The sequence below is a fragment of the Nerophis lumbriciformis genome, linkage group LG25 (genome assembly GCF_033978685.3).
Source record: "Nerophis lumbriciformis linkage group LG25, RoL_Nlum_v2.1, whole genome shotgun sequence".
NCBI lineage: Eukaryota > Metazoa > Chordata > Actinopteri > Syngnathiformes > Syngnathidae > Nerophis > Nerophis lumbriciformis.
The window spans coordinates 35,108,328-35,131,972 of NC_084572.2; the positions used below are offsets into that span (position 1 = coordinate 35,108,328).

Below are 23,645 nucleotides of genomic sequence, written 5' to 3' on the forward strand. Positions count from 1 at the left end.
TTAGTAATAAACAACTTTTATTGTGAAATCTGTATTGCACTTTGCTCACGTCAAAGGACGGCAGGAAAGAAATGTTTATGACAGGAAGTGAGCGTTCTGTCCACCAATCGACACACTGCACGGTGGCTAGCTCCGCCCCTTTATGCAGTGTTTGCTCCGCTAAAAAGTGGTCCGGATGCGAGATTTTGGTCCCCTTTACAACAGTGGAAAGTTTGGTAAGGAAGTCTACTTGACTGACGGGAAGGAGGCGGGGTCAGACCAGTTGTTGACGCCATCTTGGGCGTCCTGCAGGACTTCACAGTATTCAAAGTTGTCCACAGAAAGTCTTTTTGTACTTCAGTAGTAAACACAAATGTTGAGTTTGGTCATTCAAGTATGGCAGCAGGATGATGTCATCATCACTAGCAGATAATGTCATCACCAGCAGATGATATGATATCACTAGCAGATGATGTCATCATCCCTAGCAGATGTCATCATCACTAGCAGATAATGTCATCACCAGCAGATGATATATCACTAGCAGATGATGTCATCATCCCTAGCAGATGTCATCATCACTAGCAGGATGATATTATCACTAGCAGATGAGGTCACCGTCACTAGCAGATAACATCATCACCAGCAGATGATATCATCACTAGCAGATTAGGTCACTGTCACTAGCAGATGATGTCACTATCAATAGCAGATGTCATCATCACTAGCAGGATGACATCATCACTAGCATATTAGGTCACCGTCACTAGCAGATGATGTCGTCACTAGCAGATAACGTCATCACTAGCAGAAAAGGTCACCGTCACTAGCAGATGATGTCACGTAACAAGCAGATGATGTCACTAGCAGATGAGGTCACCGTCACTAGCAGATGATGTCACGTCACTAGCAGATGATGTCATCATCACTAGCAGATGATGTCATCATCACTAGCAGATGATGTCATCATCACTAGCAGATGACGTCACTGTCACTAGCAGATGATGTCATCATCACTAGCAAATGAGCTCACTGTCACTAGCAGATGATGTCATCAATAGCAGATAACGTCACTGTCACTAGCAGATGTCGTCAGTGTCACCATCACTAGTATATGATGTCGTCAGTGTCACCATCACTAGTAGATGTCGTCATCAGTGTCACCATCACTAGTAGAGGATGTCATTAGTGTCACCCTCACTAGTAGATGATGTCATCAGTGACACCAACACTAGTAGATGATGTCATCAGTGTCACCATCACTAGTAGATGTCATCAGTGTCACCCTCACTAGTAGATGTCATCAGTGTCACCATCACTAGTAGATGTCATCAGTGTCACTAGTAGATGATGTCATCAGTGTCACCATCACTAGTAGAGGATGTCATAAGTGTCACCCTCACTGGTAGATGATGTCATCAGTGTCACCATCACTGGTAGATGATGTCATCAGTGTCACCATCACTAGTAGATGATGTCATCAGTGACACCAACACTAGTAGATGATGTCATCAGTGTCACCATCACTAGTAGATGTCATCAGTGTCACCCTCACTAGTAGATGTCATCAGTGTCACCATCACTAGTAGATGTCATCAGTGTCACTAGTAGATGATGTCATCAGTGTCACCATCACTAGTAGATGATGTCATCAGTGTCACCCTCACTAGTAGATGATGTCATCAGTGTCACCATCACTAGTAGATGATGTCATCAGTGTCCCCCATCGCTAGTAGATGATGTCATCAGTGTCACCATCACTAGTAGATGATGTCATCAGTGTCACCATCACTAGTAGATGATGTCATCAGTGTCACCATCACTAGTAGATGATGGCCGTCAAAGTCCTTGCGTTGGCGTCCTCACGGCAGGAGCGTCTCGCCCTCCTCGGCCCAGAGGAGGTCGAGGGCGTCGATCTGCCGCTGCTCGCGCTGGTGTATGCGTCGCAGGCGCAGGATGTAGAGCAGGATGGCGAGCAGCACCACCAGTATGCAGAGGGACAAGAGGTGGTGGTTGTACAGGAAGGAGGAGCGCAGCCAGCTGGGATGGTTCTGACGCAGCGCCTCCTGCTGGAGATCTCTGGAGGGAAGAAACATTCTGACATTTTATTTGTGGACCGCTAGTCAACATGAACGCATGTGGCTGTAGGCAACCTCCTCATGCTTGTGTTTTTACTCTATAAGTCCACTTACACAAGCATTTTTTACTCTAAAGACCAAGTGTAAGTACACACTTATATACTCTGAAGACTAAGTGTAAGTACACACTTATAAACTCTGAAGACGGTAAGTACACACTTATATACTCTGAAGACTAAGTGTAAGTACACACTTATATACTCTGAAGACCAAGTGTAAGTACACACTTATATAAACTGAAGACTGCAAGTACATACTCATATACTACGAAGACCAAGTGTAAGTACACACTTATATAAATTGAAGACCAAGTGTAAGTACACACTTACAAACTCTGAAGACTAAGTGTAAGTACACATTTATATACTCTGAAGACCAAGTGTAAGTACACATTTATATACTCTGAAGACCAAATGTAAGTACACACTTACAAACTCTGAAGACTAAGTGTAAGTACACATTTATATACTCTGAAGACCAAGTGTAAGTACACACTTATATACTCTGAAGACCAAGTGTAAGTACACACTTATATACTCTGAAGACTAAGTGTAAGTACACATTAAATATAAACTGAAGACTAAGTGTAAGCACACACTTATATACGCTGAAGACTAAGTACACACAGATATACTCTGAAGACTAAGTGTAAGTACACACTTACATATTCTGAAGACTAAGTAAGTACACACTTACATACTCTGAAGCCTAAGTGTAAGCACACACTTATATACGCTGAAGACTAAGTATACACGGATATACTCTAAAGACTAAGTGTAAGTACACACTTACATACTCTGAAGACTAAGTGTAAGCACACACTTATATACGCTGAAGACTAAGTACACACGGATATACTCTGAAGACTAAGTGTAAGTACACACTTACGTACTCTGAAGACTAATTGTAAGTACACACATACTCTGAAGACCAAGTGTAAGTACACACTTATATACTCTGAAGACTAAGTGTAAGTACACACTTATAAACTCTGAAGACGGTAAGTACACACTTATATACTCTGAAGACTAAGTGTAAGTACACATTAAATATAAACTGAAGACTAAATGTAAGTACACACTTATATACGCTGAAGACAGTGTAAGTACACATTAAATATACTCTTAAGACTAAATGTAAGTACACACTTATATACTCTGATGACTGTAAGTACACATTAAACATAAACTGAAGACTAAGTGTAAGTACACACTTATCAGCAGTATTCCTGCTGACTGAGCAGCAGTGGTGAATATTAAGCATGTGTGTGTTGGAGGACTGCGGGGGGCCTCCAGGACGCAGTGCAGTACCTGAGAGGCAGGAAGCGGGTCTTGAACAAGATGGCGCCCAGAGTCCACTGGACCTCCTTGTCGTAGACCAGCTGGGCCGTCCTCAGGCTGCGGTAGTCGGCGGGGAAGCGGAAGCCGGCGTGCAGCACCTGGTACATCCAGGCCGACTTGAAGCACTGAGACCTGCGTCACAACAACACCCGGTTGGCCACGCCCACAGGAAGAAAGAGCGGAGGTCGTACTTGAGTCTGTTGACGTCCGCCTGCTGGGAGAAGAGCTTGTTGTCCAGACGTCGTTTCAGCGTCGACCACCTGGTGGCGCAGAAGTCCTGCCGGCACAAACGGGGGCGTCACAAAAAAGGGGTGTGGCCTCGGAGGCGCGTGGGCGTTACCGTGGCGGCGCGCGAGTATCTGGCGCTGTCGTAATGTCCGCCCATGCGCAGCACGTCCTCCATGCAGTAGTAGAACTCGGAGAAGCCGTAGAACTCGCTGTTGCTGAAGTTGATGGGCGCCTGCCCACAGGAAGTGATGTCACCGTGCTGATGTCACTTCCCTGATGTCACCTACCTGATACATGGTGGCGTTGTGCAGGCCCAGGAAGGGTGTGATGGCGCCCAGACAGCGGGCCCAGTCGCCCTGACCCCGCAGGTGCAGCGTGCGGTTGTCTCGCACCACCCGCTCCGACAAGGCCGAGGGCAGGCAGGGGTCCAGGTAGGGGGTGTCCTCCGTCGCGCCCGTCTGAGTGCTCCGCAACCTGAGGGGAGGGCGCCGCTGTTAGGACACGCCCCCTTTCTCCAGGTAGGTTAGCGCACCTGTTGTGGGCCAGCGTGCTGTTGAGCAGGTGGTCCTCGTAGCGCTGGCGGGCCATGTTGCCTCCGTAGCCCAGGAAGGTGGTGACGTAGACCCGGTACACGTGTTGGGTGTGCTCCACGTCACAGCCCAGGTTGAACTCCGCCAGCACGCTCTTACCCGCCTCCTCCTTCAACCACACACGCACGGGTAACTAGCAACTAGCCAGCTGTACTAGTGACCACACTCAGGAGATATTCCATTAGCCGGCTGACTAAATGAGCTTGTTAAGTGTGTGGTTAACTAGTGAACTGATGCATCTCGTTACCATTGTTTGCTAGTTAAATAGTGATTAATTAACCTAGTTAGTTAGTTACTTTAATTTTGCATGCTAGTTTGCCGACCCAGTCATTTCACTGACAACCAAGTTAGCTAGGTTGTTACCTAATGACTTGTTTGCTGGTTAAATAGTGATCAATTAACCTAGTTAGTTAGTTACTTTAATGTTGCATGCTAGTTTGCTGACTAGTCATTCCACTGACAACCAAGTTAGCTAGGTTGTTACCTAATGACTTGTTTGCTAGTTAAACGGTGTGTAATTTACCTAGTTAGTTACTTTAATTGTGCATGCTAGTTTCCTGACTAGTCATTTCACTGACAACCAAGTTAGCTAGGTTGTTACCTGATGACTTGTTTGCTAGTTAAATTGTGAGTAATAAAACTAGTTAGTTAGTTAGTTAGTTACTTTAATTGTGCATGCTAGTTTGCTGACTAGTCATTCCACTGACAACCAAGTTACCTATGTTGTTACCTAATGACTTGCTTGCTAGTTAAATAGTGAGTAATTAACCTAGTTATTTAGTTAGTTACTTTAATTTTGCATGCTAGTTTGCTGACTAGTCATTTCACTGACAACCAAGTTAGCTAGGTTGTTACCTAATGACTTGTTTGCTGGTTAAACAGTGTGTAATTTACCTAGTTAGTTAATTTAATTGTGCATGCTTGTTTGCTGACTAGTCATTTCACTGACAACCCAGTTAGCTAGGTTGTTACCTAATGACTTGTTTGCTAGTTAAACAGTGTGTAATTTACCTAGTTAGTTACTTTAATTGTGCATGCTAGTTTCCTGACTAGTCATTCCACTGACAACCAAGTTACCTAGGTTGTTACCTAATGACTTGTTTGCTAGTTAAATAGTGAGTAACTAACCTAGTTAGTTAGTTAGTTAGTTACTTTAATTTTGCATGTTTGTTTGCTGACTAGTCATTTCACTGACAACCAAGTTAGCTAGGTTGTTACCTAATGACTTGTTTGCTAGTTAAATAGTGAATAATTAACCTGGTTAGTTAGTTACTTTAATTGTGCATGCTAGTTTGCTGACTAGTCATTTCACTGATAAACAAGTGATTAGGTTGTTACCTAATGACTTGTTTGCAAGTTAGATAGTGAGTAATTAACCTAGTTAGTTAGTTACTTTAATTGTGCATGCTAGTTTGCTGACGAGTCATTCCACTGACAACCAAGTTACCTAGGTTGTTACCTAATGACTTGTTTGCTAGTTAAATAGTGAATAATTAACATAGTTAGTTTAATTGTGCATGCTAGTTTGCTGACTAGTCATTCCACTGACAACCAAGTTAGCTAGGTTGTTACCTAATGACTTGTTTGCTAGTTAAACGGTGTGTAATTTACCTAGTTAGTTACTTTAATTGTGCATGCTAGTTTCCTGACTAGTCATTCCACTGACAACCAAGTTACCTAGGTTGTTACCTAATGACTTGTTTGCTAGTTAAATAGTGAGTAACTAACCAAGTTAGTGAGTTAGTTACTTTAATTTTGCATGCTAGTTTGCTGACTAGTCATTTCACTGACAACCAAGTTAGCTAGGTTGTTACCTAATGACTTGTTTTCTGGTTAAACAGTGTGTAATTTACCTAGTTAGTTACTTTAATTGTGCATGCTTGTTTGCTAACTAGTCATTTCACTAGTAAGCTAGGTTGTTACCTAATGACTTGTTTCCTTGTTAAATAGTGAGTTAGCTAGGTTGTTACCTAATGACTTGTTTCCTTATTAAATAGTGAGTTAGCTAGGTTGTTACCTAATGACTTGTTTACTGGTTAAATAGTGAGCAATTAACCTAGTTCATTAGTTACTTTAATGTTGCATGCAAGTTTGCTAACTAGTCATTTCACTGACAACCAAGTTAGCTAGGTTGTTACCTAGTGACTTGTTTGTAGTTAAATAGTGAGTAATTAACCTAGTTAGTTAGTTACTATAATTTCACATGCTAGATTGCTGACTAGTCATTTCACCGACAACCAAGTTAGCTAGGTTGTTACCTAATGACTTGTTTGTAGTTAAATAGTGAGTAATTAACCTAGTTAGTTACTATAATTTCACATGCTAGATTGCCGACTAGTCATTTCACCGACAACCAAGTTAGCTAGGTTGTTACCTAATGACTTGTTTGCTAGTTAAATAGTGAGTTAGCTAGGTTGTTACCTAATGACTTGTTTCCTTGTTAAATAGTGAGTTAGCTAGGTTGTTACCTAATGACTTGTATGCTGGTTAAATAGTGAGCAATTAACCTAGTTAGTTAGTTACTTTAATGTTGCATGCAAGTTTGCTAACTAGTCATTTCACTGACAACCAAGTTAGCTAGGTTGTTACCTAATGACTTGATTGCTAGTTAAACAGTGAGTAATTAACCTAGTTAGTTAGTTACTTTAATTGTGCATGCTAGTTTGCTGACTAGTCATTCCACTGACAACCAAGTTAGCTAGGTTGTTACCTAATGACTTGTTTGCTAGTTAAATAATGAGTAACTAACCTAGTTAGTTACTTTAATTGTGCATTCTAGTTTGCTGACTAGTCATTCCACTGACAACCAAGTTAGCTAGCTTGTTACCTAATGACTTTTTGCTAGTTAAACAGTGTGTAATTTACCTAGTTAGTACTTTAATTTTGCATGCTTGTTTGCTAACTAGTCATTTCACTAGTAAGCTAGGTTGTTACCTAATGACTTGTTTCCTTGTTAAATAGTGAGTTAGCTAGGTTGTTACCGAATGACTTGTTTGCTGGTTAAGTAGTGAGCAATTAACCTAGTTAGTTACTTTAATGTTGCATGCTAGTTTGCTGACTAGTCATTTCACTGACAACCAAGTTAGCTAGGTTGTTACCTAATGACTTGTTTGCTAGTTAAATAGTGAGTAATTAACCTAGTTAGTTATCTACTTTAATTTAACTAGTTATATAAGTAGTTATGAGTGTGTCAGCTAGTTATGATTGTTTAGGTGTGCTGTCACTGACCTCCTGCGGGGAGCTGAAGCTGAGGGCGCTGGGCACCTCGTAGGCAATCTGTAACGAAGCTCCGCCCATGTCCATGATGCCCACCGTGCGGCGCCGGCTGATTGGCCGTTGGTGCTGCGAGCCCGTGGTCACCTCCACTGTGGCGTCCTCGCCCTCGTCGGCGTGGTCAAAGCGCCCCAACACGAAGTTGATGCCGATCCAAGCGTAGACGCCTTGAGACAACACCCACGTTAGCGCGGCGCTCCAGCGGCACAAAACACAAACTGCCTTCCTTCACCTTCCTGCTTCCCCGAGATGACCTCGGCGTGCGAGCGGGAGAACAGGAAGTCAAAGTCCAGCGGCACGTCGGTGACCAGGTCCTCCAAGATGGCCGCCTGCCGGCTGCGGGAAAGAAGATTCCATGTGGGTGATGCAAAGAAAGATGGCTGCCACTCACCTGTCAGGAAGCAGCCTCATGCCCGCCGTGCACAGGATGTAGAGCGGCGTCTCCTTGTGCTTGCTTCTAGGCACGTGGGCGGCGGCGAAGCTGAGCAGAGGATGCAGATAGTCGCTGGCCTGCGTCGGCGCCGTCGCCAGCGTGGAGATTCCTGCCAGGAAAACAAGCGGGGAAGCTTTGTGAGAGAACACCAACATTCTACAGCAGGAAGAAGACTTCCAAACAAAGAAGATTTTGTAGATATAATGAAAACTACCAGCACACGAGAATATAGGATCAATTATTTTCAAAATACTACAACACGTCGACATAAGCGGTTGTCGACATAAACTTACTATGATCAATAATTTGTACGATACTAAAACATGTCGGGGAAAAAAGTACCCCTTTTTATTCTCAAAGTTTATGTCGACTAAGACGGAAAAAGAAAAAAAAACGTGGACCTGGTTGTGTTGTCGACATAAAACGTGTTGTAGTCGGTTGCCATGGTGATGCACTCGCCTGGTTTGATCTTCTTGACGACGGGTTTTCGGTCGAGGTCTCTCATCTGGCGGATGTCCAGCAGCGTGTGGGCGTTGCCGTTGTGCGGCGGCCAATAGTAGACGAAGACGCGGGAGCCGCTGCTGCCGCAGTCCACCACCACGCCGTAGTTGAGGGCGGGGTCCAGGACGTCCGTGGCCTCCATGGACTCCACGCTGGACAGGTACCTGAAGGCACCACAGTGGGAGAAGCGGCAGCTGCTTGATAACCAATCACTGACACGTGTTAAGCCCCGCCCCCTGCCTGGGAGCAATCCTTCAAATCTACCAACGTGACCCACTAACATCGACTTTATTTATCCTACAATGGGGAATCTTTATTCCAAATAAATTTAAAAATGAAATTAAAGTTAACTACATTGTAAAAATTATCAAATACAAATAAATATATTTTCTTTTAAGTGAAATTTATTAAAATTAACTACATTCAAAAGCTAAAATAAATTAAATTAGAAAATATAAATGTATTAAAATGAGTTACATTAAAAACTAAAATAAATTATTAAGATTAAATACATAAAATTAAAAATGACCATATAATTATTTAGATGCCAAAAACAAACAAATAAATTGATCAAATTAACACATAAAGTAATTAAATTACATAAAATAGATAAATATAAATACAATTAAAAATGAAAATAACTACAATGAAAAATAATAAATACACCAAAATAAATACAATTACAAAACTAAACTAATTTAAATTAATTACATTACACAATTAATAAATATTAAGTGAAAAAAATTTTTTATTAAAATATAATACATTAAAAACTAAAATAAATTACTTAAATAGATAAATAAAATAAAAAATGACAACTAAAATTAATTAGGTGACAAAATAAAACAAAACAATAGACCAATTGGAACATAAAACAATTTAAATTAATTACATGAAGTAAATACAATTAAACAAATTGTATTAATTAAAATTAATTACATTAAAAAACAATGAATACAAAAAATTAAATACAATTAAAAAAGGATATAAAAGTGATATAAAATTTAAAAAATCTATTCATTAAAACGAAGGTCCTGAGTAGTCTTGGGTTCAATCCCGGGCTCGGGATCTTTCTGTGTGGAGTTTGCATGTCCTCCCCGTGACTGCGTGGGTTCCCTCCGGGTACTCCGGCTTCCTCCCACTTCCAAAGACATGCACCTGGGGATAGGTTGATTGGCAACACTAAATTGGCCCTAGTGTGTGGATGTGAGTGTGAATGTTGTCTGTCTATCTGTGTTGGCCCTGCGATGAGGTGGCGACTTGTCCAGGGTGTACCCCGCCTTTCGCCCGATTGTAGCTGAGATAGGCTCCAGCGCCCCCCGCGACCCCAAAGGGAATAAGCGGTAGAAAATGGATGGATGGATGGTATTCATTAAAATATAATACATTAAAAACTAAAATACGTTTTAAAAAAAGATTTAAAAAAATAGTTATAACTATAAAGTGATTTTTTTAAATTTAATTACATTAAAAATGAAATAGATACAAATAAAAATCAAATTCAAAAATCAAATGAATTAAAATCAATTACATAAATTTTTTTTTAAAAACAGATAAAAATAAATACTAAATAAGTAAAAAAAAAATAATAATAATTCAAATGAATAATGCTATTTAAAAACAACAACACAAAACTCAGCAATCTGCAGCCACGTGAAACACTTCAAAGACACACATCAACACATCGAAGAGAAAACAAACGCGGTCCACCTACTTGCTGACCCGGGCCCCGTGTGGCCTCTGGAGGCCCCACAGATGCTTCTGGTAGGACCCCAAGAGCAGCAGGGCAGACGTGGCCAGGATGAGGAGCAGCTTCTGTCTGGGGGCCACGCTGCAGTACCAGGACGCCGGCAGGCACCACAAAGTGATCCTGGACCGCCAACACACGTGAGACGGCATATTGGGACCACGCAACGGTGAGTGACCTCCACAGGTGCGTTACCTTGCCATGTGTCCACAGAGGCGCTAAGCACACGCTGTCACGGTCGTCACCTCATGGCGCTGCTCGCCTTACTTAGGTCCCGCCCACACCTGGAGACGTGTACCTGTGTGCCCAACCATGAGAAGAACACGTCAACGTCTCATTTTCCCTATCAGGCTAGTTTCTTACTGTTACAATTGCACACTGTGGTTGAAAATGTTAACTATTGCTTTTGTTTAATCTGACACTTCTACATCAATAATTTACAATAATAATTAATCGAACTTTAACCTTTGACCTAATGAATATTTATAATAGGGTCACGTGACAGCACGTCACTCTTTATAATAATAATGCTGTAGTAATACTAATACAGTCTATACTTATAGACAGTAATAATAATGATAAAAATAATAAAGTCTAGTTATCATTATACACAACAACGTAGCGTATTTTGTCGTTATATGAACAAAACACTTTAAAATATGTCTACTTTAGTAGTTAGCATCCGCTAACAAGAGAGCTAACGTCCAATGTACACATATGGTGTTGTAGTGTTGGTCTTTAAACCTACCTAAAGGAGCCGGTCCTCTGTCATGACGACAAACTGTGACGTTTGTTGTTCCTTTGAAAAGAAAATACACAGTGAGTGAATTCTTGGCCGGCAGGAGCGAGTAGTTTTACAAAATTAAAAAAAAGGCAATGAAAGGCGTCAATAGAGGACCGCAAACGTCTCTCTTCCGGTCGGTGCGACGTCATTGCGTCATCGAGTACGTGGCGGTGCTGCGTTCAGGTACCGTAGGAAATGAGGCCATCGTAGTGCAAATCTGGACAGAGCGTCGAATCTTGTTAATATAAAGTCACATAGTCACTAAACGTATGTTTGAGTGTTGACTTCAAGTAGGAAATATACTAAATTTGTGTACATTTTATTTTTTTAATCCTTGTTTCACGATTTCCACAGTGAGTCAATCCAGGTATTTATGTAAACAGTCATATATATACTTATGATTACACAACTGTGTTGTAGATTGCATTTAAAATAATTACATTATGTAATCAGACAAAATTGAAGAAATCAACAACAGCTTTAAACAACTACTTACGTGTCATTATTATAATTGGAATTAAATACATAAATGTGTCAATAATTTACCAAAATAAAAGTACGTTTGACATAGGTAAATTCATTATACATAAATTGAATGACTTAAATAAGTATTACATGATTTCATCATTCAGGAAGTGTGTGTCAGTGCTTAATGAATTTATTTTATCCGTCAAAGTCAGTGGGCGGGACTAACAGGACTTTTGTCCAATGATTACTTTGGAACTTTAAATGTTAAAATGTTCCAGTTCCATTCACACATTTAAAAAACACTTTAAGACCAATGTCTTGGAAAAATATATCACTCTTGAATCAACACAGTATGATCAATGTTAATTACAAACTAAATGTGGGATATAAATAATAATGGAAGTATAATTGTTTGTATATAGTATATAATTGGTACACAGGTTTAACTAACACGTGTACAAGGATATTTCACATGTCTTTACTGTGTATACAATTTAACTGTGTTTATGTTGTGTGCAATGTGTATTTATAATATGCTGTGCAAAGGAAATTTCATTATTTTTGGAAGCTCATCTTGTATTTGACATTGTTTATAGGGTTAGGCGCAATAAGTGTTCAACTTCAGCCTAAACCCTTTCGCTCTGCAACATTTTAAATTTAGGAATGTACAACTGTTTGTTTATGTAAAACTGTTTGTTTATTTTGTTGACTACTGACTGAAGAAATAATAAACTAACTAACTTTAGAAGTCTTTTGAAAATCATGGCGGCCGAGGAAGAAATACTCCCACTTTTTGGGGAGTTGGTGGTATATATTTTGTATATTTAGGAGTATGTCGAAGCAATACCTGCTGTCTAAGAGCATACTTAAGTAACTGAGGGTTTATAGCTGTCGCTTATACTGCATAAAACTACAAAATAACAAACACGGAGACTCAATTTCACTCCACCACATTGTGGTACATCACTTCCGCTCTAAGCGCCTTCAAAATAAGAGCTCAAGGCATATACTGTATGACAGCTTATATAACAGGAACGTAACATCACAAAGAGGCAAGTCCATAAAAATAGGTTACACTTATACTGCTTAACGTAGAGTCATTTATTTGAGTTGTCGGAGTACACGTGTTAGCATCTGCCCATTGACTTTTAGAGGTACATTAAATTCTTAAGCCCTGACCAGTGTGTGTTCATGAAATAATTAAAAACATCATTAAATTGTTATTAGTAATTAGTAAAATATTAGTAAAACAACCCATTTATATGATCCTAGTCATTATAATTGCTTTGCCATGTCAAACAACGTTTAAAAACGTTTTACTGTATTGTGTTAGGTATAGCAAAGAAGTACATACAAATTTAATAAGAATGTAATAATTATCAATGATTCAATTATGTTATTTATTGTCCATCCATTTTCTACGCTTGTCCCTCTCGTATATATATATATATATATATATATATATATATATATATATATATATATATATATATATATATATATATATATATATATATATATATATATATATATACACACACACCTACTTAGTGGTTAGAGTGTCCGCCCTGAGATCGGTAGGTTGTGAGTTCAAACCCCGGCCGAGTCATACCAAAGACTATACAAATGGGAGCCATTACCTCCCTGCTTGGCACTCAGCATCAAGGGTTGGAATTGGGGGTTAAATCATCAAAAAATGATTCCAGGGCGCAGCCACCGCTGCTGCTCAGTGCTCCCCTCACCTCCCAGGGGTGATCAAGGGTGATGGGTCAAATGCAGGGAATAATTTCGCCACACTTTGTGTCTGACAATCAGTGGTACTCTTAACTTTAATATGATGTAATTACTTGAATATTTATTTAAACATTTAAATAAATAGACTCAAAAACTATTTTGTCCCACACGCCATCAGACTGTACGACTCCTCTTTGGGGGGGGTAATAGGATGACACGGGATGCAAAACAATAACATATACCCCCATTATTAGGGACCGCAATGTCCCTTTGGGACAGAGGACCCTATTGTATTTGTAAGGTTTTATTATTATTATTCCGCCGCCTCTTTGAGCTGTAATTTGACCCTCTTAACATGCTTGAAAACTCACCATATTTGACACACACATCAGGACTGGCGAAAATTGCCATCTAATAAAAAAAAAAACCACAACTCAAAATTGCGCTCTAGCGCTCCCTAGGAATAAAACACAGACAAAACTGCTCCTAGGAAGAAAACACAGACAAAACTACCTGTAACTTCCAGTAGAAATGTTGTAGCGACATGAAACAAAAACCTCTATGTAGGTATCATTTAGACCTACAGTTCATACACTGACTTTCATCAGCAAAAATCAACAGGAAGTTGGCAATACTCCCTTCAAAACAAAAGTTTTGTAAAAACAGTCACTTTTGCCTCTTTGAGCTACAATTTGACCCCCTTAACATGCTTCAAAACTCACCAAACTGGACACACATCAGGACTGGCAAAAAATTGCGATCTAATAAAAAAAAAAACCAACCCCAAAACTCAAAATTGCGCTCTTGCGCTCCCTAGGAATAAAACACAGACAAAACTGCTCCTAGGAAGAAAACACAGACAAAACTGCCTGTAACTTCCAGTAAGAATGTTGTAGAGACATGAAACAAAAACTTTTATGTAGGTCTCACTTAGACCTACATTTCATAAATTGACAACCCCCAGCAAAAATCAACAGGAAGTTTGCAATTCCCCCGGTCATCTTTTTTCAAAAATTATCTCGTCTGAGCACGTTTGTCGTGTCGGCTTCAAACTAGCACAGGTGAGAGATTGAACCCTTCTGATTAAAAGTTGACGAAAGAGTTTTATTTACTGCTCCGGTTTGGATTTTATGTGCCGTCAAAGTCGGTCCCGTCCATCGCTGCTTGCAGCTTTAATTTATTATTTACTTTTTACTTTTTAAGTTATATCTCAACTCTGTACACTGCTGCTGGAATTTTAATTTTCCTGAGGGAACTCTCCTGAAGGAATCAATAAAGTTCTATTTATGTGAACGAATGATGAAACAAGTCAACTTAAATAACACGTATTTAAGTTGAATTGTAATTAATAACACAATTCATAAATATGTAAAAATATTTATATAATTTTGACCCATGTAAGGATCCATAGTTTGGGTGTTTATCTAATCTATCCGCCTCTCTGTTCAGACGTACTAACCAATGGGAAGGGCTGTAAGTAACTACCAGGCATGCCATCCAATCAGATGCGAGATATCTGCCGACGTCCCCGCCCAGGTAGGTAAAGTTCCCCGGATGTTCCCATCCACACATGAAAGACCCGCCAAGTGTGGGTCTGACCGGCAGTGCTGCCGAGAAGACTCCGCGGGCTGAGGGGGGCTTGTTTGTGGCTTCTAAGACCGTTCTCTTCGCCCTCCTAAATGGAAGTGGACGGCTTCGTGTCCCGGCGAAGGTCCCTGGAAGCGCCTGGGGTCGACAGCCGGGTTGCAGGCGTTGCCACCGGGGCGGAGATTCGATGGCTGGGCGGCAGACTTCTGGGCACCGGCGGAGGCTTCGTCGGGGTGTTGCCGTCAAGAGTGTCCAGCGAGCAGAGCTTCGCCCCGGCGTCGCACCGGACGACACCCGGCAGCTCGCCGTCTTCTACCGAGGCGGAAGTGGACTACGAAGGGCTGCCTCAGGGTGCGACCACCGGGACTCACATGCTGGCGGGAGCCGTGGCGGGCATCATGGAGCACTGCGTCATGTACCCCGTCGACTGTGTCAAGGTATTATTACACACTTTCACACATTTTCCGACATGTTTCCAGGCTTTAGTTCATCTAAAAGGCGGGTTGCGTAAAGCTGCTTAGGCCGCGACACAAGCCTGAGCTCGAGTATGCTAAGCTAGCAGGCTAGCTAACCTTGCTGTCAGAGGTCAGCCAGCTGCTATTGCTCATTCATTTCATTAGTTATAAGTGAAATTATATATATTAATATGTTTTTGATACCTATATTGCACATTTATACAATGTGTAACAGCGTCGGCGCTAGGAGTCTATTAAATGGGGCCCCACAGTAAATGTATGGGGTCCCCACTTTGTTGTAACCGTTTAGAAAACAAATGATAAATGTATGCATTATCCTGTTATATCTCACGTTACATATTTTAAACATTTTAATTTCCCCTCAGGGATTAATAAAGTATTTCTGATTCTGATATTGCGTTTTGGGAAAAGGTTGTAATAAAATGTTACTTAATTCATTAAAAAAAATAACACACAAAAAAAAACAAATGCAGTATTTGTGATCGATAAAACTTTTAGGGAATCAAAATTTAAGAAACTGTACCGGAAAAGTGCTAAATGAAAAAATCAGTATTTTTTTTTTTTACTGTAATAAACTGTGGTGCCAATTTGGCATTTACAGTAATACACCGAAAAATCTGCTAATTTGCGGTAAAAAAAACAACAACAAAGTGGCAGGTCAGGAGCCAAACTTTTACTGTAAAATTGCAGTTTTTTTTTATTTACAGTAAAAAAAACAAATTTATATCCATCCATCCATTTTCTATCGCTTATTCCCTTTGGGGTCGCGGGGCGCTGGAGCCTATCTCAGCTACAATCGGGCGGAAGGCGGTGTACACCCTGGACAAGTCGCCACCTCATCGCAGGGCCAAGAAATGTATATTTTACAGTAAAATTCTGGCAACTGAGCTGCCTTTTTTAACCATAAAACAGCAGTACTGTTTTTCCATTTACTACTCTCAATTTTGAGGTGAAATTAATAAATAATAATAATAATAATGAGTTACATTTGTAACACACTTTACATTTGTTAAAATCTCAATGTGTAACAGTGTCGGCGCTAGGAATCTACTAAATGGTGTCCCTGGGACCCCATCGAGTCATAAAAATGGGGTCCCACAGCAAATTTATGGGGTCCCCACTTTGTTGTAACCTTTTTCAAAAACAAAATGATAAATGTATGCATTATCCTGTTATATCTCGCGTCACATAGTGTGTTTTGGGAAAAGGTTGTCATAAAATGTTACTTAATTCATAAAAAGAAAAATAACACCAAAAAAAACAAATGCGGTATTTGTGATCGATAAAACTTTCGGCGAATCAAAATTTAAGAAACTGTACCGGAAAAGGGCTAAATGAAAAAAGCAGTACTTTTTTTTTTTTTTACTGTAATAAAATGTGGTGCCAATTTGGCATTTACAGTATTACACCGAAAAATCTGTTGATTTGCGGTAAAAAAACAAAGTGGCTGGTCAGGTGCCAAAATTTTACTGTAAAATTGCAGGTTTTTTTTATTCACAGTAAAAAAAAAAAAGTACATTTTACAGTAAAATTCTGGCAACTGAGCTGCCTTTTTTTAACCATAAAACAGCAGTACTGTTTTTCCATTTACTACACTAAATTTTGAGGTGAAATTAATAAATAATAATAATAATAATAATAATGACTTACATTTGTAACGCACTTTACATTTGTTAAAATCTCAATGTGTAACAGTGTCGGCGCTAGGAGTCTACTAAATGGGGTCCCTGGGAACCCATCGAGTCATAAAAATGGGGTCCCACAGTAAACGTATGGGGTCCCCACATTGTTGTAACCGTTTTGAAAATAAATGATAAATGTATGCATTATCCTGTTATATCTCATGTTACATATTTTAATTTTTAACATTTTAATTTCCCCTCAGGGATTAATAAAGTGATTTTGATTCTGGTATTGCATTTTGAGAAAAAGTTGACATAAAATGTTACTTAATTCATTAAAAAAAAATAACACCAAAGAAAACCAATGCGGTATTTGTATTCGATAAAACTTTCGGCGAATCAAAATTTAAGAAACTGCCGGAAAAGTGCTAATTGAAAAAAGCAGTACCGTATTTTCCGCACTATAAGGCGCACCGGATTATTAGCCGCACCTTCTATGAATTACATATTTCATAATTTTGTCCACCAATAAGCCGCCCCGGACTATAAGCCGCGCCTACGCTGCGCTAAAGTGAATGTCAAAAAAACGCTGCGCTAAAGTGAATGTCAAAAAAACAGTCAGATAGTTCAGTCAAACTTTAATAATATATTGAAAACCAGCGTTCTAACAACTCTGTCCCAAAATGTACGCAAATGTGCAATCACAAACATAGTAAAATTCAAAATGGTGTAGAGCAATAGTAACATAATGTTGCTCGAACGTTAATGTCACAACACACAAAATAAACATAGCGCTCACCTTCTGAAGTTATTCTTCATTCGTAAATCCTTCGAATTCTTCGTCTTCGGTGTCCGAATTGAAAAGTTGCGCAAGCGTGGTATCCAAAATGGCCGGTTCCGTCTCGGCGAAGTCATCGGGAGTCAGTGTCGCTGTTGTTCTGTGAATCCTGCCTTCCGGAAAGCTCGGACCACAGTTGTGACCGAAATATCTGCCCAGGCATTTACGATCCACTGGCAAATGTTGGCGTATGTCGTCCGGCGCTGTCTGCCCGTCTTAGTGAAGGTGTGTTCGCCTTCGGAGCTGTGTGAAAAAAGCCACCCGGCCTCTTCGCGTAAACTTCCCTTAACCACTCGCTCATCTTTTCTTCATCCATCCATCCCTTCGAGTTAGCTTTTATGATGACGCCGGCTGGAAAGGTCTCTTTTGGCAAGGTCTTCCTTTTGAATATCACCATGGGTGGAAGTTAGCATGGCAAGCTAGAACCACAGTGAAGGATGACTTCTCATTCCCTGTGGTGCGAATATTCACCGTACGTGCTCCCGTTCCACAGTGCGGTTCACAGGAATATCAGTTGCTGTGAAATACGGTAGTAATCCGTGTGCGGATGGAGAGATTGCGTCTTTTTATGAACCGGATCGCTTAGTAGGAGCCATTTTGTGGTCTTTACAGATGTAAACAGGAAATGAAACGTACGGTGATATCCGCGCGTTTTTTCTTCTTCTTCCGGGGGCGGGTGAAGCGCTTCCTGTTCTATGGGGGCGGGTGCTTTCCTTGGCGGTTGCTTGCGTAGAAGAAGAAGCGCTTCCTGTTCTACCGGGAAAAAAGATGGCGGCTGTTTACCGAAGTTGCGAGACCGAAACTTTATGAAAATGAATCGTAATAAAGCGCACCGGGTTATAAGGCGCACTGTCCGCTTTTGAGAAAAATTGTGGTTTTTAGGTGCGCCTTATAGTGCGGAAAATACGGTAATAGAATATTCTTATATGCTATAAGTGACCAGACGTCCGAGATCAAAACTGGGAATATAATCCCAGAGAAGGGGGAAAAACGGTCAGCTATTTTTAAATTGAAGAAACAATATGATTAGGTTATATATACATCCTACATAAACAATGTATGAATACATTCGATATCTATATATCTTAGGGACCCATAGACTGTATCTTTGTTGCTGCAGCAGCAGAGAGTTTATTCTGTCTTGACACTTTGTATTGATATTTTGTATTACATTCTTCCCTTAAATGATCATGTTTACAGTGATTGTTTTGTATGTATTTTTTATGTATGTCGCTTTGGATAAAAGCGTCTGCCAAATACTTAAACATAATTATATATAAACACCTGGAAGTCTTTATATCAGCTAAAACCACCAATCTGTTTCACTGGATTCAGAATAAAACCAAATTCTGTCTTACCCAACAATGTCAGTATTTGAATATTGTTACTTGAAGACTTATTCCTGGTTACAATTATACTGTTAAGAAAGTATTGTCTTAAACTTTGCCTAAAATGAGAATGCATCATAATCAGTGGCGGCTGGTGAATTTTGTTTTAGGTGTCACAATCATTTATTTCAACTTTATGTTATTCAATTATGACATTTTTAAATGTAATTAATTTCATTGACAAGCAATTCTATTATGGTCATACTCATGTTTGCTCACGGCTAAGATTTCAGATCTTTGCTCCTTCTCAACTCGTTTGGTAATATTCTTTTCACAAAATACAACCAATGGTACGTTAATGTTAAATCTTACTTGTGAAAAGTAATCCCCCGATTGCTATTTTCAACAGTCCGCTCATTTGAGCAGGAAAACGCTGAACACCATCTTTGTTTTCTACCTGTCAACTGTCAGTTTAGGCCGCTCGCCGGCTCCTCATCACCACTTCAAGATGGCGGCCCAATTTCTCGCGTCACAGCAGCCACTGCTGCGTCTACTTAGAAGATGTCTATGGGTTTGACAGCTGTTAGCTAAGTTACCCCACGTTTGCTCGCTAGCTGAAGTAGGTTGGCATGCATCCATTGTCGGACACATCCTTTGTAAACTTTTATTGTTTTATTGTCACTCTTTTGATCTTTTTATGACCGAGTTTAGCTGTGTTACGCCACAGCTGACTTTTGAATGCAGTTTTGAATAGTCGTATGAAGTTCCGTTTAGTAACTACAAACTTGTGTGAAGTTGGACCCCTTTTCATAGCAAATATTAGATAACGCTGTCAGTATTTTACTCTCTGACGTTCTGGGTTTTAAGTTATGCTAAAATACAACTCCTGACTCGAGATGTTAGCCACATCAAACTTTGTTTATTATAGTTTTTAAGTTTGCTAACAGTTTGTGACTCTTAACCATATGGTAGGCGTGATTGTAAACAATCATGGCTTGCTTCTAACACTCAACTGATGCATTTATTCTTAATCCCTTTGCAAAAAGAGGAGATGTGTCAAAAGAGGAAGGCGTTGTTCCGGTTACGTACACGGAAGTCAAGTAAGATATTTTTAGCTTGAGGATGGAAAGAGTTGAGTCACTGAAGTTTCCGAGCCGAACAATGTTTGAGAGAATTCTCTCCATTCTTTCCTCGCAGCGGACATGCTAAAGTTCATTTGTCGGTCAATAATTGACTGATGTTTTTGTGGACGACTCGTTTAAAAATGGTGTTCTTTATAGTAGTAAGTTTGGACACAAGTAGGACAATGGTGTAATTCAGACCTGGGCAAAATACGTCCCGAGGCCCATTAAGATTTTCATTCCAACCCGCCGGACGTTGTTCCTTTTTTTTTTTTTTTTTAGACTTTTAGCATCAAAACTGTCGCCGCCATTATGATGTGCAGTGCTGTTTTTAAATGACCATAAGTCTTGAATTATAGAAAGTATTTCAATGGTCGAAATCTGCGAAAAGCCCGAAACGCTTGTGTCAGAAACCGATGCAAAAGCACATTTTTTTACTTGATAATATATCATATTGTAGGTGTTTATTACACTTTGCATTCATATTTTGCTGTTTGTTACATTTTCGTTGTGTCTTGCTTGATTGTAAAGGATACACAACTATCGAGGAGCGACGTTCATATGTTGTTAATATTCAGTGTTTTATTGTTTGTAGTAGGGTTGTGCGGTATAGTACCATGGTACTAATGAATCATATTATACGGCCTCTAAAAAGAACCGGCATCAAAATGTAAACAAACACCGTGGGTGGATTGACACCTAAAATCCACTGTGATGATACCAAGTACAGGCGCGTATCTAGTCGATACTATGATTACATTGATATTTTTTAGTATCACAAAGTTTTAAAAACATGTTTACTATGTTTATAATCTCAGGAACTATGTCCCTAAACACATGAGGACTTTGAATATGACCAATGTATGATCCTGTAACGGATTGATACCTAAATTTGTGGTATCATCCAAAACTAATGTAAAGTATCCAAACAACAGAAGAATAAGTGATTATTACATTTTAACAGAAGTGTAGATAGAACATGTTGAAAGAGAAAATAAACAGATATTAACTAAATGAACAAGTAGATTAATAATTCATTTTCTACCACTTGTCCTTAATAATGTTGACAAATTAATAGATGGAAAATTAGACAATATGTTACTGCATACGCCAGCAGACTAATTAGGAGCCTTTGTTTGTTTACTTACAACTAAAAGACAAGTTGTCTTGTATGTTCACTATTTCATTTAAGGACAAACTTGCAATAATAAACATATGTTTAATGTACCCTAAGATTTTTTGTTAAAAATAAAGCCAATAATGCAACTTTTTGTGGTCCCCTTTATTTAGAAAAGTATCGGAAAAAATGTTGGTACCGGTACCAAAATATCGGTATCGGGACACCACTAGTTCATAGTTAATTTAGTAAATCCCACTTTCTTTATTTTCATTTTGGGTGTCCCATTCAGTAAAAAAAACTGTAAAATTCCATTCCGGTTTTTTTTGAGGTGGTCTGTCATAACGTTTTTAGAACTCTATCGAATGTTGTGACTTCTGGTATTAGTGTTCCTGGAAAAAAAGTGACCCAAACACGAGGGATGTACACAAAAATTTCGGTTCGGTACGTACCTCGGTTTAGAGGTCACGGTTCGGTTCATTTTCGGTACAGTAAGAAAACAACAAAATGTAAATTTTTGGGTTATTTATTTAGCAAATTTGCAAAATCTTCCACCAAAAATATTTTCCTTAGTAGAATATTTGATGTGAAGTAATGGGAACCTTGGATAGGTCAATAATTCATAATAACATTGATTTTGATTCAATATTATGTTTTGAGCAATGACAGTTTGAAAGAAAAAGCAGCTTTGTTTTATTAGTCAACATTGCAACTTTTTCTAAATTCCATTTAACCTTTAAGCTTTTTTTTATTTCACTTTTGTTATGTTTTTGTTTATTTTAATAGTATTTTTAGAATGTGCCGTGGGCCTTTAAAACATTAGCTGTGGGCCGCAAATGGCCTCCGGGGCACACTTTTGATACCCCTGCTATAGATAATAAAAAATTAAATGTGATAAATCTATGGATAAAAAGTAGAACCCGGCAACGCATGCGCGTTTATCATAACTCTCTCTCTCGCTCTGTCTCTGCCCCTCCCTCACCAATGCTGCTGCACACAATTTGTTTTGTTTTTAACCCCTTCTTAACCCTGAACGTACATTGAAAATACACGCAACCCTAACTCAAAATGCCGGACATTTGAGGCATTTAAGAAACTCCGCCCTGACAGCTCCGCAAAAGAGGACAAGTCCGGTGAAAAGAGGACGTATGGTCAGTCTATCCTAGCCCGTTAGCTGCTAGCATGCCGTGTGTTGTGCATTGTTTACACAACGTGCATTACGCTACTTAATATGTCCATGTGGAAACTCGTTCGTTACTCCTCCGAACAGGAATCCCCGTACCGAAACGGTTCAATACAAATACACGTACCGTTACACCCCTACCAAACACACATAGTTGCACAGCATATTTTTACAGATAAATGTGTATATTTAATTTACACACACATACACATTGGCCCCCCAGACACATTGTTTCTGTCAATGTGGCCCTTCCCGAGTCAAAATATTTTCCCAGCCCTGGTGTAAGCTAACAAAGTTGATGATACAATTGACATTTTCCCGCAGTACTACTACTAGCGTCTAAAGAAGCACGTCATTGAAGTCTTGCTATTGCTTCTGCAGTAGGACAACATGTTGATCTTGTGTCCCCAATGGGAGAAGTCTTGGCTGCCTGTAGTTGGCCGTTCATCATGGCTAACTTCAACAAGTTGATGTGTGTGTGCGCTTGTCCTGTCACCACGTCAGCGCTCTGCACACTCAGGATGACTGCACACATTCCACCTGAGTTTTGGCTTCCCAGAAGCTCGCAGCGGGAATTTCCAGCCTCATACTTCCCGATTAGAACGTTTGCGCATTGTGCAATCTTTGTCTGCACTCTGACTTCTTCTGGAGCTGAAGTCCACCGTTCCACGACCTGTCAACTTCACATACAGTATGTAACCTTTGTAAGATGTAAGGATACATTTGCAGGGTTTCTCCTACGTGTAACTGGTTGTGGTGCACCGCCACGGCAAGATAAATGCCTCCACACTTTCAAAATTTAGAATTTTTTTTTTTTTTTTTTACATGAAAACAAATTTAAGTAATATGTTGTATGGCAAATATAAGCCTTGGCTTCAGCCTATTCCTTTTTCGGTCATTCTTTTTATTTAATTTTTGTGTGTAAATGTGTATGATTGTTAAATATGTCTAATCTGTACTGTTAAACTGATCACACAAAATGGTTGATGGTTGATTATATCAGTGTTTTTCAACCTTTTTTGAGCCAAGGCACATTTTTTTGCGTTGAAAAAAACCGGGCGGCCCACCACCAGCAGAAATCATTAAAAAACGAAACTCAGTTGACAGTAAAAAGTCGTTGTCGCAATTGTTGGATATGACTTTAAACCATAACCGAGC

At 39.6% G+C, this 23,645-nt stretch overlaps 2 protein-coding genes across 4 annotated transcripts in view; one reads left to right on the plus strand and one right to left on the minus strand.

Annotated features, from left to right (window-relative positions):
* Positions 1 to 11,151, minus strand: LOC133621868 (ectonucleoside triphosphate diphosphohydrolase 7-like). 2 transcript variants are annotated; one of them, XM_061984283.1, is made up of 13 exons: positions 10,978 to 11,151; positions 10,425 to 10,527; positions 10,197 to 10,352; positions 8,441 to 8,634; positions 7,940 to 8,090; positions 7,781 to 7,884; positions 7,504 to 7,715; positions 4,218 to 4,384; positions 3,973 to 4,159; positions 3,798 to 3,917; positions 3,649 to 3,734; positions 3,428 to 3,589; positions 1 to 2,058 (listed from the first exon to the last, which is right to left on the minus strand). In XM_061984283.1, exons 2-13 carry the CDS (start codon positions 10,430 to 10,432, stop codon positions 1,842 to 1,844), a joined length of 1,764 nt encoding a protein of 587 aa, XP_061840267.1. In that variant the 5' UTR covers positions 10,433 to 10,527; positions 10,978 to 11,151; the 3' UTR covers positions 1 to 1,841. The 2 variants fall into 2 exon arrangements, with proteins under 2 accessions (XP_061840267.1, XP_061840266.1); XM_061984282.1 differs by having other exon boundaries at positions 8,441 to 8,646.
* The window catches only part of LOC133621869 (mitoferrin-2-like), a 26,380-nt gene continuing 13,841 nt past the window's right edge, over positions 11,107 to 23,645 (plus strand). The window contains exons 1-3 of one of the 2 annotated variants that reach the window (XM_061984284.1): positions 11,107 to 11,196; positions 14,665 to 14,751; positions 14,902 to 15,239. In XM_061984284.1, coding sequence (XP_061840268.1) covers positions 14,706 to 14,751; positions 14,902 to 15,239 — 384 coding nt within the window. In that variant the 5' untranslated portion in view covers positions 11,107 to 11,196; positions 14,665 to 14,705. Of the gene's footprint in view, positions 11,197 to 11,241; positions 11,381 to 14,664; positions 14,752 to 14,901; positions 15,240 to 23,645 lie in introns of those variants that run through there. The other variant, XM_061984285.1, reaches the window with a different exon arrangement.

Bases quoted from the DNA above. Each gene is read 5' to 3' on its own strand.
- LOC133621868 (XM_061984282.1), bottom strand. The intron at 7,716-7,780 runs GTGAAGGAAGGC...TGTTGTCTCAAG, and splicing joins CATCTCGGGGAAGCAGGAAG to GCGTCTACGCTTGGATCGGC. The intron at 4,385-7,503 runs GTCAGTGACAGC...GTGTGGTTGAAG, and splicing joins GCTTCAGCTCCCCGCAGGAG to GAGGAGGCGGGTAAGAGCGT.